The 17,228-nt window shown below is 37.9% G+C and overlaps 1 protein-coding gene across 24 annotated transcripts in view; it reads right to left on the bottom strand.

The window, feature by feature from the left end:
• The window catches only part of MAGI1 (membrane associated guanylate kinase, WW and PDZ domain containing 1), a 512,987-nt gene that overhangs the window by 111,453 nt on the left and 384,306 nt on the right, over positions 1 to 17,228 (bottom strand). For 10 of the 24 annotated variants that reach the window (XR_015741597.1, XM_087923620.1, XM_087923619.1 and 7 more), the window contains 4 exons: positions 16,148 to 16,351; positions 13,826 to 14,036; positions 10,461 to 10,543; positions 4,742 to 4,780 (listed from right to left, as the gene is read on the bottom strand). Coding sequence is in view for 23 of the 24 variants with exons in the window: in XM_087923620.1 (XP_087779746.1) it covers positions 4,742 to 4,780; positions 10,461 to 10,543; positions 13,826 to 14,036; positions 16,148 to 16,351 (537 nt within the window). In the remaining variant the exon portion in view is untranslated. The remainder of the gene's footprint in view (positions 1 to 4,741; positions 4,781 to 10,460; positions 10,544 to 13,825; positions 14,037 to 16,147; positions 16,352 to 17,228) is intronic. The other 14 variants (XM_087923629.1, XM_087923628.1, XM_087923627.1 and 11 more) reach the window with 2 other exon arrangements.

The raw sequence follows: 17,228 nt of genomic DNA on the forward strand, positions 1-17,228 counted from the left end.
CTATCTCTATTTCTCTCTCTCTCTCTTTTGAGCCATCCATCCATCCATCCATCCTCCAAAGCGCCTGAGGGCAGGACAAGAAGCAATGGGTGGAAACTAATCAAGGAAAGAAGCAACCTACAACTAAGAAATTTTCTGACAGAACAATTAATCAGTGGAACAACTTGGCTCCAGATGTTGTGAATGCTCCAACATTGGGAGTTTTTAAGAGGTGATTGGACAACCATTTGTCCAATCTGAAACGGTATAGGATTTCCTGCCTAAGCAGGGGGTTGGACTAGAAAACCTCTAAGGTCCCTTCCAATTCTGTTATTCTATAGTGTTGGAATTCATTCATTCTGTCTGTCTGTCTGTCTGTCTGTCTATCTATCTACCTATCTATCATCTACACACACACACACACACACACACACATGTACACACAAGGAATAGCAGGACATGATACAAGGGAAATGGAACTAAAGTATGCTGGCTTATGACCAGGTGGACAACTGAGCAGCGATCAATTGCCCTGTTGCAATTTTGATATGGTATAACACAAGAAAAAAACTGCTTTTCTTTCCCTCTGAACTAAAACTATAAGCATAAAGTTTAGGAAAATATCCCCCAAAAGAGATAGTTTATTAGCTGCATAGTGGGGCACATGGGTGGACTGGAAGGCAAATGACAAAAAAGAAACCTTTGCCACGGCATTTCAAACTGTGCTCTTTTTCTACGTAGTTCAAGATGCCAGATGCAGGTAGAGCCCATCATGTTGCTTGTTTCTTCATTTTGGCAAATCGTTGTATTTTGCGGGTGCACTGCTTTTGACATTTAAAGGCATCCATGTGCAAAATGGAGGGGGCGTATCCTAACATACTCAACCGCAGGATAAGTATTCAAAGATGATCAGAGATCATATTTTTTTTATTCATCAGGAAATACACAGTAGTTAACAGCGCAATCCTTTGCGCAACCAAGGAGGGGGGGAAAAAAAGTAGCTAAGCTCAGGTAAGTACTATTGTATACAAGAGAAAACCTTGCTGTTTATAGAATCAGGCGCTTGCACATAAATCTCTGCGCTTTTCAATGTGCTAGCTGCAGGCTCCAACTAGTGTGCCATACGGACACAAACAGTTCCAGACTGAAAAGAAATTAATCCCTTATAAACACACATGGGCTAATTACTCAAAGTTTATATTACGAACCCAGAACTGGCTAAAAATCAAGGAAAAATATTGAACAAGTTTTACTCCACATGTTCCTTGTTTGCAAATAAAAACCAGGTTTCCTCCAATTTCTCCCACCCACATGCTTTTCATGGCAACTATCTGAAGATTTTTTGGATTTCCTGAGAAAACGAAGAAAGGAAATGTGGGGCTAATTGGCAATAGGTGTGATGAGAAAATATTTGGCAACAGAGTTTTAAAAATATTGGCCTCTTTCAAGTCCTACACAAATGAGGAATCTCTGAGGATAAGAGTCTTATGTAAGCTAGTGAAACAAACTAACTCAGGATAAAACTTGTATAACGTACTTTGGTCATTCTCCAGCCACAAATCCCTATCAATAGGATATTTTAATTTATTTAGGAAAGAAATTCCAAGCATCCCCTTAAAAATAAAATAAGAGTGCCCTGGTTAGATCCAATCTACTTCGAAAGCCATTTTTTTTTTTATGTCATGCTTTGCTTTCCATAAGAACCTTTGGTCCACTTCTATTTAGCTTTTTGAAAAGTTTTAATAGATACAGGAAACCCATTCCCCCCTCAATCTATAGAATTTATTTCCAATATTCTACTTGGCTGTAAAAAATAAAAAGATTTTGTGGGGGCCTGCAAACTGGGAAATAGGTTCCATTAATTAATTAGGAAGTGAGGATGGAGGATGGAAGAAGATATTTTCTCATCTGCTATGACCACACGCTAAAGCCAGTTTGAGGTAATAATCTAAGGCAGATTATAAACTCAGGGACAGTGAATTTTCATCCTGCCTCAGGCTGTCAAAGCCAGTGGGATGACTTTGGACCACTCTCTCTTAGTCCCAAAAAGAAAGCAGTGGCAAACCACTTGCAAGAACTTGCCAAGAAAACTATAGGGACTTGTCTGAGGCAGTTCTCTAGGAGTCAAGACAGACTTGGAAGCACAACAACAAAAGAGACCACACACATTTTTTAAAAAATTAATAATAGTAGTAAAATATAATCAACGCTAAGTAACTTCCCATTCCCCTTCATCCTACATTCTTTGTAGAATATTTCTGTATTCCACACTTAAGGCAGAAATCTAAACAGATAAAAATGTGTGCCTATTGAAGGAAGTGCGCACCTGGCTGAATACATCAGGCTGTCGGTGTTTAGCTCATAAAGGTAAATTACTTGATAAAGTGTTTTAAGAATACATAATTATAAGAATCGTGGCCAAATTCTCTAAAAGAATTATCAAGTAGATCATCCTAAGTGATCATATGCTCCTGACCCTAATCCACTTCTGCCAAGTAGATCCCAGCTCTTATTTCATTCTTTTTATTTCTGGTTTTGTATGTGGTGCTATTTTTTATAATACCTCTCAGGGTTCAGTGTCCTCCAGAGGAACTATGAAGAGTTACTTCAATAAATGAAAGTTGAAGGTCCTCCAGCTGCCCAACCATTAAAACCGAGTGCAACCAATCAAAGCTCTATGCAAAGCACACTCTCTGGTTTTGCGCAATGCAGCTGCTATTGATAATTTGCTTAAAAAATGTGTGTGTTTTTAAAAATATATACATCTATTTAAATTTTAAGTAAACAAAATATATGAATAAAGAAGAAGGGTGGGGGAGAATCTCCACATAGCTACAATCATACAGTAGTTAAAATGCAGTACTGCAAGCTACTTCTGCTGACTGCCTGCTTCCAGCAGTTCGAGTCTTATGAGCTCAGCCTTCCATCCTTCCGAGGTGGGTAAAATAAGGACTCAGATTATTGGGGGCCATATGCTGACTCTGTAAAACCACTTAGAGAGGGCTGTAAAGCAGTGTGAAGTGGTATATAAGTCTGCTATTGCTTTCTGCAAACCTTCAAAAGTCTCAGATTTTCAAGGCATATGCCATCCAGTCACGATCAGGTCTTGCAAGTTTCCTGACCATAGCAAGGCCATGAATTCATGATACTGGGTTGTAATTAAAAATATCGGGGTTGTTGTTGTTTGTTGGGAGCTTCTGCATAAAACCTAGCACTAGGTACTCTGGAAACTGGCCACTGTGGTTTACCTCTGTTGTGGTTATTAAAGAATTCCTGAGAGCATGTAAGAGATAGGGGCATCATCATGCTTGATATGTATGTTTTTAAATGATGCTTTTATAACCATTTGCTTGAGCTAATAACAAAGTCTAAAGCCCTTTATTTATTGGTGTGCTCATTGTCTCTGGACCCAAAAAAGCCAGTTGCCTTGGCAGCTGATCACTGCCATGACATGTGGGAAAATATATAGAGTGGTACTTCAGTGCTTGGGACTTGACACATTTTGACTTAAAATGTTGTTGTGGTACTCATATGTTTGGTACTTGACGCACTTCGACAGGAAAAGGGGGACGGACATGAAAAATGGACAGGAAGTCAGCCATGCCGGGAAGTTGCTACAAAGGGAAGAAGGGGATTGCTGCAGAGAACAGACAGGAAGTCCCCCATGCTGGGAAGATCATGGAAATATTGGAAGTCCTTCCCGGCTGAAACAGAGTCACCTGGCAAGTCAATGGTTTATTTGGAACTCATCATTTTTAGTACTCACTGTGCCTTCCAGAACTAATTAATGGCAAGTACCAAGGTAACACTGTAGCAAAAAAACCTTCAATAAATGTGTAATTGTGAGAAAGAGAGGACTACGAACAGAATGGAAAGAGGTGCATTAACAGGCATGTCACTATTTTTATATGTTGAAAGGCAAGCCAGGAAACATAATTTTCTTTTGCAACTAATTTGCTAAACTTTTTCCTTACTTTTCCCCAGAAGGATTGCAAACATATAGTTAAATAAGTTCATCTTGCATCAAGTAAATTACACCTTCCATTCAAAATGTAACTGATGCTTTTTGAATCCCACAGAAGGAATAAAATTCAATAATTGAGCTGCATCGTTTTAGGGTTTCATGGTTATGTCGCATGATGCCAGTTACATGTTTATTCTAAGTATGCCTAAAAATACTCAGCAACCAGAATTAGGATGGCAATTTAGATGATCTCAAAATGTCAGTTTCAAATTCTAGGTCTTTGCAAGCACATTTTATACTTTAAGTACTGTTTAAGCCATATGGCATCATATATATCCCACAAGAAAAAAAATAAGAACTTTTTGTACCAAAATAGCATAGTCTTTGTATGTATCCTGGAATCCTAATGCTGCAGTATTTCACAAAGTTTAACTCAAAACTCAAGTTCCTAATTTAATATCAAAACTAAACAGGAAGGAGCCAATAATTAGAATTATCACTCAGCTCATGGAAAAAGTCCTTTAATGTCCTATAACTATATCCATGTCAAGCAGAAAAAGTTACAATAATGCCATGGGGGAAGAAGGGCAAAGATCCCAAAATAACGGGGCATTCATTGATCCCAAAATGTTATTCCTATGCAAATGCTGTTCAGTGCAGAAGCCAAGCTACATGTTGTTATTGCTTGAAATTAAAAAAAAAAAAAAGGAAAAAGTGATACAAAGAAAAAAGATGCTAAGTGGTTAATACGGCAGTCCAACCAATGAAGCAAAAAAAAATGAGAGATGGATGATTTACCTAGTTCACTGTCCAGTTCTTCCGTGTGTACCCCTTCTTCTCCAAAGGAAGAGCAGTGAGATAGAAAAAAAATTAAAAGAAACATTCAGACACCAGCAGCAAGCAAGAAATTCCTTCCAGTAAACAGCAGAACCAACACCATGTTTCATACCAACTTAGCCCAAACCCATGCCGCCACAACACTCTGGTTACTATAAAGCATGTAGCTTTTGGCAACTGTGCTAAAGACACATTTGGCACTGCAAAAGTAAAAGCATGGATCTCCTCTTCAATCCCACAAAGGGTAGAGAAGATTGCAGGACAATCAAGAACGTTCAAGGATTACAAATGAACTGTACTGATCGAGGGCGTTGGGCATGGCGAATTCTTGCATGTTTGGAATTTCCATTCATTTCAGGGAATGGCGGAAAGGCTTAAGTGGTTTCCTGCATGTTATTTTTATGATAATTTGTGAACATATTCAAATCAGAACTCTTCTCTGTACAAGGAACCAAAGTCTCATACCAGGTGCAATTCAGCTGTTTCCAAATCTGGTAGTCCTCAATTTACAACAGTTCTTTTAAGTGACCGTTTGAAGTTACAACGGCACTAAAAAAAATGACTTATGGCCATTTTTCACACTTATGACCTTTGTAGCATCCCCCATGATCATTTGATCAAAATTCAGATGCTTGGCAACTGGTTCAAATTTATGATGCTTGCAGTATCCCTGTGGTCATGTGATCCCTTTTGTGACCTTCTCACAAGCAAAGTCAATGGGGAATCCAGATTCACTTAACAACTGAGTTACTCATTTAACAACTGCAATGGTGATTCACTTAACAACTGTGGCAAGAAAGGCCTTTAGAAAAGGCAAAACTCACTCAACAAATTTCTCACTTAACAACAGAAATTTTGGGCTCAATTGTGGTGGTGAGTCAAGGACTACTTGTACTTCCATTCCACAATAATTAAAATAAAAACCCTCATGACCAATTATAACTTCCTATTAAATAAAACCATTAATGGAAATGATTAATTACAACTCCTGGGTCAACTTCATTGGAACGAGTTGACACATCATATAATGCATGCTTGCTAGTTGGTGTCATCTTAGGACTGCATTTTTAGCCAACGTACATAGCTTCAAAATGGGCTAATTGCATGAATTTCAAAGCAAATGTCTTTTAGTCTATTCTAAGAAACTCTTTCATGTGAAAGTACTTGCAAAGAATGTACTCCATTTAAAAATACCACTAAAGCGTAGAATTTTTATCTGTAAATGATGGCATGAATGAGAGTGTGTGGTGTTGTTTTTATATTAAGAAACAAAACTGTAATCAGCAAATGAGAAATGATAAAACTTGCAAGCAAATTATAGGACAGGCATGGATTCATTTGAGCACATCAGCCATGTCTTCTAAAAAGACATGACTTCTCAGCATCAAAACACCAAAAACAAAGTAACGTTCCCAGCTAGATTAATTTATATTTGTAAATAATCTATCAGTCACAATGCAAACAGTATTGATTAAGTATGTTTTTTTTTCTAACAAGTATAATAATGTTTTCTCAATTTCAGATAGAGCATACTATGATTCAGGTAGTAGACACCACTTTTAATATAAAAGAAATCGGAATCAATAGAAGGCAATTTTACTGGTAGCAAGAACAGGAAACACTTACCAAAGCCATTTGAACCAAAGGTGCTTTTGAAAAGGCAACTGTGCTGAAGAAGCTTCTTGGATAAGAAACGAAATCTTTTCAAGGAAAAGGAAAAAAAAAACAAGAAAGCCTAGTTGCCTTTTGAAAAACATCTTTGGGACAACTATGACCTGGATGATTTGAGAATCTCCATAGGCATTTAAAGCCATTTGCAGTTGAAGCAACATAAAATTTAAATGCTTATGGAGATAATGGATCTGTTCAGGTTTGTGCAGTATTCAAGTCCAAATATGCCAACCAATCCCTGCTCGCATGGTCAACAGTGAGGAATGCTGGACTTATCATTCAGGCACATCTGGATGGCTGGATACTGATTAGACAGGACTCAATGAGCCAACAGGTCTAAACTAAGACGTGGAAAGCTTCCCGGATTAAAGACCACCCAATTCCTTGGACATGATGTCTCAGAACTTCAAGCACTTTGATATATTTATGCATTATGTTTATTACTGAAGTTGTTGTAACTGCTGATTGGGAGCCTCCAGAATTCAGTATAAGACAGGTGGCTATATAAATGGTTTCAATAAATAAGTAAATGCCATACTGACAGGGAGTTTTCCATGAATTTGGATCTGGTTTATAGGTAGTCCTCGACTTACAACACTTTGTTTAGTGACTGTTTAAAGTTACAGAGGCACTGAAAAAAGTGACTTATGACCGTTTTTCACACCTAGAACCATTGCAGCATCCCCATGGTCATATGACCAAAATTTGGATGCTTGGCAACTGATTCATATTTGTGACGGTTGTAGTGCTCTGGGGTCATGGGAACAGCATTTGCAACCTTCTGACAAGCAAGATCAATGGGGAAATCACTTTAACAACCCAGTTACTAGACTAGAATAACAGAGTTGAAAGGGACCTTGGAGGTCTTCTAGTCCAACCCCTTGCTTAGACAGGAAATCCTACACCACTTCACAGTTTAACAACTGCAATGATTCACTTTCTTGCTAACAACTGTGGCAACCTGAATTTTGGGCTCAATTGTGGTCGTAAGTCAAGGACTACCTCTACAGGTAGTCCTCGTCTTACGACAACAATTGAGCCCAAAATTTCCATTGCTAAGCAAGGCAGTGGTTAAGCAAATTATTCCTATTTTACAACCTTCCTTGACACAGTTGTTAAGCGAGTCACTTCAGTCGTTAAGTAAGTAACGTGACTGTTAAGTGAAACTGGCTTCCCCATTGACTTTTCTTTTTTTGTTGGAAGCTGGTCAACCATCATAAATGCATGTCAATTGCCAAGCATCTGAATTTTAATTATGTGACCACAGGGATGCTGCAATGATCATAAGTGTGAAAAAAGGTCACAAGTCACTTTTTTCCCCCAGTGCTGCTGTTAATTTCAAATGGTTACTAAATGAATGGTTGCAACTTGAGGACTTACATGTATTTGAAGAACATCAAGTCAGGGATGGGTATCATAAAACCATCACTCTATGTGTTCATACGTAGGAGCCATGTCATGCAACCAGTACAGTTTCTTGAGTTTGAAAATAAGCGTGATAAACTCGTTTTAAAAGACAGCAAGAACGTTCTCTCCGAAAAGTTAAATCGAAATGGAAGTTGGCAAGGGTTTTTCTGAATTTACTCACTTTTCAAGTGGTTGACGTGCTTTTAGCGATTGTCTGCCAAAAAGATTTTGTCCATCTCTGCAGCCTTATTCTCAAATCAAGATATATTTGAAAAACATGCTATGGAAGTACCTTCAAAGCAGAAGTTTATTATTCCTGATATGTATGTATGTATGTATGTATGTATGTATGTATGTATGTATGTAAAAAATATTTGGTTTTTCATGTCAATTTAGTTTATGTTTAAAGAGGGAGGTGGCATTTAGCTTTTTAACACCATCAACGATGTTAACATCCTTCTAATTTGTTGCTTGAATATCTGTTTGCCCACATCTATCATTCCTAATTCTATAGTTTAAGAAAATCTTTTGAACCATAGAGAATCCATCACAGTGTTACATTAAGAAAATATTTCTTTATATATGTAGAACTAGCCTATATTTGCATGCTCAAAAGAGAATTTTGAAAATGCTTTAGAACTTTAGAACTCGGAAAATGATTTAGGCTTAGCCTTTTTTGAAATGTTTTCAAATGACATATATTCTGCCTGCAAAAACAAATTGTTTTTTTAAATACATCCCCCACCCCCCCATTCTCAATGCATGCCTAACAAATTAAGGTAGTTTGGTTTCTTAAAGTGGACACTAATTTCCTTCCTTCAGTGTTTCAGAAACAGTCAAAATTAAATCTTTGCCAATATAGCATTGCAAAAAATATACAGAATATATATTGCAAAATATATTTCTGCAAAAAAGAAGTACCAGTATACATTTGCCTTCAATAACGTTAATAAAGTGACTTTGGCACCAAATGCATAGGATAATAAAAATACGTGATTTCATAACTCTGATGTCTAGTGTTCTTTTACCCAGAGTGGTTTTGAAACTATACCTACTATAATTGTGATTCCAGTAGTTTAAAAAAAAATCTAAGAGGACCAATGATGATAATAACTAAAACACTACCTAGCTTGGAAATCTGGTTTTATCCTTTAATCCTAAAATAATTTTGACCATCTTCCTTATTTTCTTGCCAAGACCCTGTAACCATAATTAGATGTTTCAACTAATGAGATGAGACAAGGTTGATGGCCATTAAATGAATGGTTATTTTGGTACAAGGCCTTATTCATCAAACACTCTCTCTAGAGCAGAGCTGTCGAACACATATTCTGGCCATGCCCACGCCCGGTTTAGCAAAGGGGAGAAAAGTCCCAATACGTCACATGATGCCGCCATGATGCTGAGGGTTTGACACCCCTGCTCTAGGGGGTCTTTGAGTATGTGCACTGTGCTCTTTTAAAGGTGATAATCTTGTTTTCCTTAACATTTTTACTAATCTTAAAATGTGCACTACTTATTTTGCTATTGTTTTCCTTTCATTTACGAACAGCTAGTCCTTGACTTATGACTGTAACTGAGCCCAGAAGGTCATTCAGAGGGTCACCATGTGACTGTGGGAAGCTGCAAACTGCTGTAAAGGTAAATTGGTTGCAAAGCCCTCCCCCCTCCCCAGTGATGATGTGACTGTGGGGGAGAAAATGACAACATAAGTTTGAAATTGAATCATAAGTAGCTTTTGGGGGAGAGGTCTGTCGTAACTTTGAATGTTCACAAAACAACTGGTCATAAATCAAGGATGATCTGTACCAATTTTTTATTACTACTATTGCTGCTGGTGGTTTTATCTTTACTTACAAAATTGTTTCCAGGGTGGGTGTTGGCTGGGTGTATGGCTTCGTAATTCCTACAAAATGTGAATATTCTTCCCCCACTTCCACGCCATCAAAAAAGAATTGTTTCCTATACAGACACACCCAACCAAAGACCTTTGTGTGCAGCTGCTACGGGTGTATGTTTGTCTCACTCAACCCACATCTGAGCTTCACTGAGCTGGTGGAATATTTCTTCGGATAAAGATCAAGGAGAGGCAAACAGTAAGATATATGGAGCTCCCCAGACTCTTCTAAGTCTTGGAGTACCATATGATCGTACTGCTGAAACTATGTAGTAAACAAAACAAAATTAAAATGGCAGTGAGGAGAACACTAAAAATCTCCCCTGTGCTCCTTCTCTTACATCATGTCACCAATGGTCTTCTGAAACTCTTAGAGGCCTACTAGACATTTTTAAAAGGGGTTTTTCACTAGCTACAAAAGCATTGCTCACTCAGATTTATACACCACAATTGTATTAAGACTACAGGCCATGCTGGGATATTCTGTGGACTCTCGTGACCCAAGACTTCTTGAGGGCTGCCAATTGCTGAAGATGATTACAGACCAACCTGTGATTCTCAGATCGCTTGTCATTAAGGCATGATGACTTGTTAAACAACTGAAGTTTGATTGCAGCCAGAGAATCAAGCCTGAATTGTAAACTACTGACTTTCAAAACAAGAAAAGGTTGACTTCCCAAATTATTTAAGCACGGATTGTCTTACCATCATCTTCACATTCTTCTAGAGGCTTTTGCTGTTTGTTCAGGCACCTTGGGTCTAGCCAAGACGTTGTTTTAGTATTATGACTATAAATAAAAAAATAAAAAATGAGGTTCATAAAAAAACATAGTAAAAAAAAAAATAACATGTCGGCATAATTTTTATTTTCAGAAAATGGAGAGAACCAGTCTAGAACTAAGGAGAAATTTCTTGACAGTTAGAACAATTTATCAGAGGAGTGGCTTGGCCCAAGAAGTTATGGGTGCTCCATTACTGGAGTTTTTTAATGAAGAGATTGGACAACCATTTGCCTGAAATGTTAGAGAGTTTCCTGCACGAGGAAGAGTTGGACTAGAAGAACCCTAAGGTCCCTTCTGTCTTTGTTATTCTGTTATTTTGAGCTGTATGATTGGATTGTGAACCATATACAATTATGTTCTTTATTCCCCATTCCACTGTTGTAGTTTCCTATGACTTTTAAAGAAGATGTCATTTTAATTCTTGGTGTGTCTACAACCCAGCTGAGCCCTATGATTTATTCACAGTTCTTCATTCAAAGAGCCACAATGTATTTGCCTGTATCCACAAATAAATAGGAAAACACAGAAATTCTACATTGTTGAAACAGAATACCATGGTTCCTTCCACAAATCTCAAAAGGATGATTTAATCATCAAAGTGATCTAATCCTCCTGTGACATTATGTGAAGGAGAATATACATGTTCCTTTGAAGACTTACTATTAAATAACAGTTCTGCTTTCAAAGGAGAGTATTCACATCCCTGCTATCCATTACTAGTGATGTGAAAGCTGGAGTGGAAGGTCACCATTTCGCATACTACATTACCCACCCTTGCAATGCAAGAAGAATCCATCTATTCAATTCTTTTGTGCATTTCTAGGCAATTAATCACCGGTTGGTAAATTAAGCCATAGAATTCCAACAAGCAAAGCAAATTAACAACAATGGAAAACACTGGGTTTGCCAAGGTACAAAACAATTTATACCTCAAAATCATAAAAGGAAGTTGTAAAATGTTTGAATATCCTTCCAAACTGAAGGTGAAGGATATATTTATGGAGGCAGAACAATGCAAATTCTGGGCTAAGTATTGCATAAATGAAAATTAGGTGTTTTTTTTAGTTTGTCATCCTATAATTTGTTTTACTGTAGAAAATAAAAATGACTAATTGTGAAGACCGTAAAGCAGTTACCACTGAATGTTTTTAATAACTTACCACACGGTAAGAATTCAGATTCTAATTTACTCTATCAGCAGCCAGAGTGCTATCAATGAAATGTTTACTATCAGCATTACATGAAGAAATGTCGCTACATGAACAACTCTATATGCATTTGCTAGAAACAAACTCTACTGGATTCAGTACAATGTATTTATGAATTGATGCATGATGATTAATTGCCGAATAAAAGATCCAAAGGCTGCCACCATGATGCCCATTGCCTGAAACTGCTAAACTGAGCAACACTTAGTCTGGATGAATCATTCAGTCATGAGACCTAGGCTACTTGGAGGTTGTGCTTCCAAATAGTCAAGGAGCATCATTATCATACAAGGAAGAAATAATCTTGCCCTAGTCATTATCACAAGCTTAGTTTATCTCGCCTGTAACAGAAGGTACTTTATACCATTTGGGAGTGACCTCCAAAGTTGAAAAGTAGCACACTATGGTACTTACTCAATGGAGCAAGGGCTACTAGACTAATTACAATGCATATATCAATAGAAGATCTGTCAGCATGGAAGATCAGCCTGGCCCCATCTAAATGCCTGTGTAAATCTCTTCACTTCATCCAGGACACTGTCAAATTATTCCTTTTTTATTCTCTTTCCTTATATAATCTTCTCCAAAAACAAAATAAAAAAACACAGCAACTAAGATGATTAAAGGCCTGGAAACTAAAACATGAAGATCAGTTGCAAGAATTGGGTATGGCTAGTCTAGATAAAAGAAGTACTTAGGGGTAACATGATAACAGTATTCCAATATTTGAGGGGCTGCCACAAAGAAGAAGAGGTCAACTTATTTTCCAAAGCACCAGAGGGTAGCATAAGAAACAATGGAAGGAAACTAATCAAGGAGAGAAACAACCTGAAATTAAGGAGAAATTTCCTAGCAGTGAGAACAATTAACCAGTGGAAAAGCTTTCCTTCAGAGGTTGTAGGTGCTTCATCACTGGGGTTTTTAAAGAAAAGTCTGGACAGCTACCCGCCTGAAATGGTATAGGGTCTCCTGATTAAGCAGAGGGTTGGACTAGAAGATCTCCAAGGTCCCTTCCAGCTCTGTTTGGATTATTATAACTTCAAAGCTTGAGATGGGGATCTCTTATAAGACTAAGATTTTACAAAGTTAAGGCAGATAAATAGTTTATACCTTCAGAAATTCAATGAAATTTCAACTCTTTTCCAGAATTCTTCTCCATGTTCAGAAAACCCAGAAAGTCCCAAAGGTGCTTTTTCAAGAGGTGACTGGGCTTATCTGTTTTTTCTTTGGAGACATTTTGCTTCTCATCCAAGAAGCTTCTTCAGGTCTTCAGCAAGAAGCCAGAAAGTCCAGTTGCCTCTTGAAAAAGCACCAACTGTCTGATTTGGTTCTGCTACCCAACAAGGCAGACACAGACTTCAGAGAGTAATTAGGACTGCAGAAAAAACAATTACTACTAACCTGCCTTCAATCGAGGACCTGTATACTGTACGAGTCAAAAAGAGAGCTGTGAAAATATTTACAGACCCCTCATATCCCGGACACAAACTGTTTCAACTCCTTCCCTCAAACGAGGCTATAGAGCACTGTACACCAGAACAACTAGACACAAGAACCGTTTTTTCCCCGAACGGCATCACTCTGCTAAACAAATAATTCCCTCAACACTGTCCAACTATTTACTAAGTCTGCATTACTATTACTATTAATCCTCCTATCCTTCTTTCCTTTCATCCATCTCCTCCCACTTATGACTGTATGACTGTAACTTTGTTGCTTGTTTTTATTGGCTGCTTCCTAATACGATTTGATTGCTTATTGTACCCTATGACTATTATTAAGTGTTGTATCTGATGATTCTTGACTCTTGACAAATGTATCCTTTCTTTTATGTACACTGAGAGCATATGCATCAAGACAAATTGCTTGTGTGCCCAATCACGCTTGGTTATTCTATTCTATTCTATTCTATTCTATTCTATTCTATTCTATTCTATTCTATTCTATTCTATTCTATTCTATTCTATTCTATTCCATTCTTTGGAACAACCATGACCTGATGACTGAGAATCTCCATAGACAAAACTCAGAGAGGTTTATGGAACCTAAAGGTTAAAAAAGAAATGAAAATACACTTTACTCTATAAAGTAGACTTCTCCATTCTCTGTATAAGCCATCTCCCAGTTTTCAGGCAGAGGACCCAAGTTTTCCTCTGCACAAGGAGGTAGGTATTGAGGGAGCTTCTCAGATGGTTCCGTGGTGGAAGCAGTGGTGATGCTACTATTCAGAGATGGGAGAGCTGCATCTCTTATACTGTGTATATTGTGCTCGTCTTGTTCACCGGATTCTGCTGTAGAAGAACATAATAAATAAAAAGAGATTATTACTTGGAATATTTATAAAGCCCCCTTTTTTTTGTTTCCATCCCTACTTGGTTTAGACCAGGGATGTCAAACGTCATGCACTGGCCACGCCTACACCCGATTTAGCGAAGGGGGGAAAGTCCTGATACATCATGTGACGCTGCCGTGACGCTGTGAGTTTGACACCCCTAGTTTAGACTCTCCACTCACTAACTCAGAATGATATAGAGTTTTAGACCCTTTTCACTGAATGAGAGACAGATCAGTTTTCTTTTCTTTTTTTAGAAACAAATTATCACCAATGACGTGGCATTAACGAGCAAATAGCTAAGAGGGACATACATTATTTATGGACCATAACACACACATACATTTTAAAAAGAGCTTTCAAAATTGGAAAATGAGTCTTAAAATAACAAAGACAATTTCAATATAAAAATCTGTACTGAGATACAATCCCCTCCCCCCAAAATCCTAAACTTTAAATATATGTTTATGGACTCTGACTTAGTAGTGAATAAATAAGAACCTGATACATACTTCTAAATGGCTGAAAAAAATATATAAAAGTACAATTACTAGAAAGCAGAAAACATAACATTGTAGCCTGGAAAAGCTACAGAAAATAGAATGGAACTAAAATGATCAAGAGTTGATATAACTGTCCTAAGTACAATATTTCTGGTTGGATTTCTGAAACTTAGGAAAAACTTCAAGAGAAATTGGAGGAGAACTATAATGCTGATCTGGACCTCAAAAAAATCCAGTTTGACGCCCCTGATCTAGAGAAACTTTTTCAAAGCTATCAGAAAAATCAGAATATCGGACTCTATTCTCAGTCTTGCTGGTTTCCACAAAGCAGCTGTTCCTTAAAAGCATGACTCATTTTACTTGTTATGAAAAGTAGGGATATGCAGCAGTTTGGAATTCTGTTGTCTCCAGCTATTGCAATGTCCACTATCCAGATTTTTTTTTTTACTTTCTTATCAACAGTGGTTAGGTCTGATGTGTTATGTAGCAGATGCTTGTCAGTGGTTAAGTAAATGCCATGGTTGTTAAGTTAAACAAAGGTTTGCTATGGGCCTGTTGAAATAAATGCCACTTTTCAGCAAAATTGTGGTGAAAATGCAGTCATGCAATCATGGGTGAGCACAAATGGTTGTACATACAGGTCAGCTGCTGAACTCCTGACATGTGGAGGGCATGTGACTGTGAGGGAGGAGAGCTAGCAGTGGGAACTTTGGAACTGAGTTGTAAGTACTTCGAGGAGGTCCGTGGTAACTTGAAACAGTTGCTAAGTGACCAGTTGCAAGCCAAGGACTTTGTGTACTTTGTCTATTTTGTGGTCCCAACAATTCTTGCTTATAAGCAAGTGGCATCTCCTGCTGGTATTCCAATGCATCACTGTTGCTACTTCGACATTCTGTTGGCATTTTTATCTATCTATTGAGTTTTTCCCAAGAAACTGTCGTCCTCTTTGAAATAGGATGTAGACATTCCAATTATGCTCCATCAGGTGATTTTTTTTTTAAAAAAAAGGATTGTTGCTAGCAGCAACAATCTTTTTCAATCTGTCAATGTTGTCTTATGTGTCTTACCACACATTACAGTTAATATATTACTCTGATACTTGTCTAATTGCAGTAATGCAATTACTTTAATTCCCCAGCAATGCTGGCTGGGGAATTCTGGGGGTTGAAATATACATGTCTTAAAGCCACCAAAGATGACAAACACTAATCTGACATATTAAATAATATACTATCAAGTAAGAAATACACAGGGTTATTGCTTAGGAGCCAAATTCCAACCAGTGTAATAGCCTTTGGTGACCCCCATCTGATAGCTTAAATTCAAAAATTAATAGATTGTTTCCTCAGGATTGTTCTGATTACTCTCATAAAAGCTGCAATGCATATCTTAAATTTGAAATTAGAAAAAAAAATCATATTGTTAACCGAATGCAGCCAATCCCAGGAAATTATCTCATGAAAAAATACTGATTTACATGGATCATGATTCTCCTGATCTTCCAATTCATCAAGGGAGAAAGAGAGACCGAAAGAGATGGGGGAGACAGAGAAATTAAGAGATTTACCTGTAAAGCTACTGTTCATTTCAGGGGTGTCATCCTCTTCATTCTCTGCATGTACTAAACCAGCATTTTGCATATCATTGTAGGACTTGGTTCGTTTGGGAGTTGTCTGCTTGGAACTTGAGGGGAGATTTTGCAAAGCATCAGCATTATTCACTTTCCCACTGAGGGATTGGCTGGGAGGTTTGGGTGTTCCATAATAGTTACCTAGGAAATAGAAACACTTTTTATTTATTTGATTCAATTTAGGCACCACCCAATTGCAGCTGGCGGAGGAGGCCCACAATATAAGTTTAAAAAGGGAAGGAAAAGAATCCTGCCACTCTACATAGCAATAGCATCATCATCATCATCAACATCATCACAACAACAATAGTTATTATTATTATTATTATTATTATTATTATTAATAATAATTATTATTAGTAGTAGTAGTACATCCTTTTTTGGTAGCCTCATTTTTCTGGTTCTGCTTTGTAGTAGCATTTCATTACAGTGCGGTTCTCTGACATGGTGTATTTCTGCCGTTTCTGAGGTTGTTCAGCTTCCAGTAGCCCTGCAGGCCCATGCCCTGGTTGCTCAGCTATGGGACCCGTGGCCTGTAGCCCACTTGTTGACAGCTGCCCAGGTTCCCCAACACCTGAAGCGGTCCTTGTTAACCTGGGCAACGACCAAGCCGGTATAGGCTTCGTTCGGTTGTGCTTCATCATGATTCACTGCATGGGTTGTTGGGTGCACTCAGTTCTCCTCCTTGGCTGAGACCTCTTTGACATGGTTGGACCTGCTGGTAGTTTGCACTACTAGCAGCACAGCTCTCAGCTTCATTGGAACAGTTAAGCCCTACCCACCCCCACTATGTCAAGGCGGCACCGCTGAATACAGACTGACAAAGTTTTGGAACACAATACCTCAGATATCACGACTGTGGAGAAGAAAAAAGTATGAATCGTCAACATTGCCATACCTAGTGACAGCAGAATCAATGAGAAACAACTTGAAAAAGTCACCAGATATCAGGACTTGAGAATCGAACTGGCAACAGACTTGAGACTTTGGCATAAACCAATGCAGGTGGTTCCAGTGG

Source organism: Pseudonaja textilis, chromosome 2 (genome assembly GCF_049901715.1).
Source record: "Pseudonaja textilis isolate UNSWEBS1 chromosome 2, rPseTex1.2, whole genome shotgun sequence".
NCBI lineage: Eukaryota > Metazoa > Chordata > Lepidosauria > Squamata > Elapidae > Pseudonaja > Pseudonaja textilis.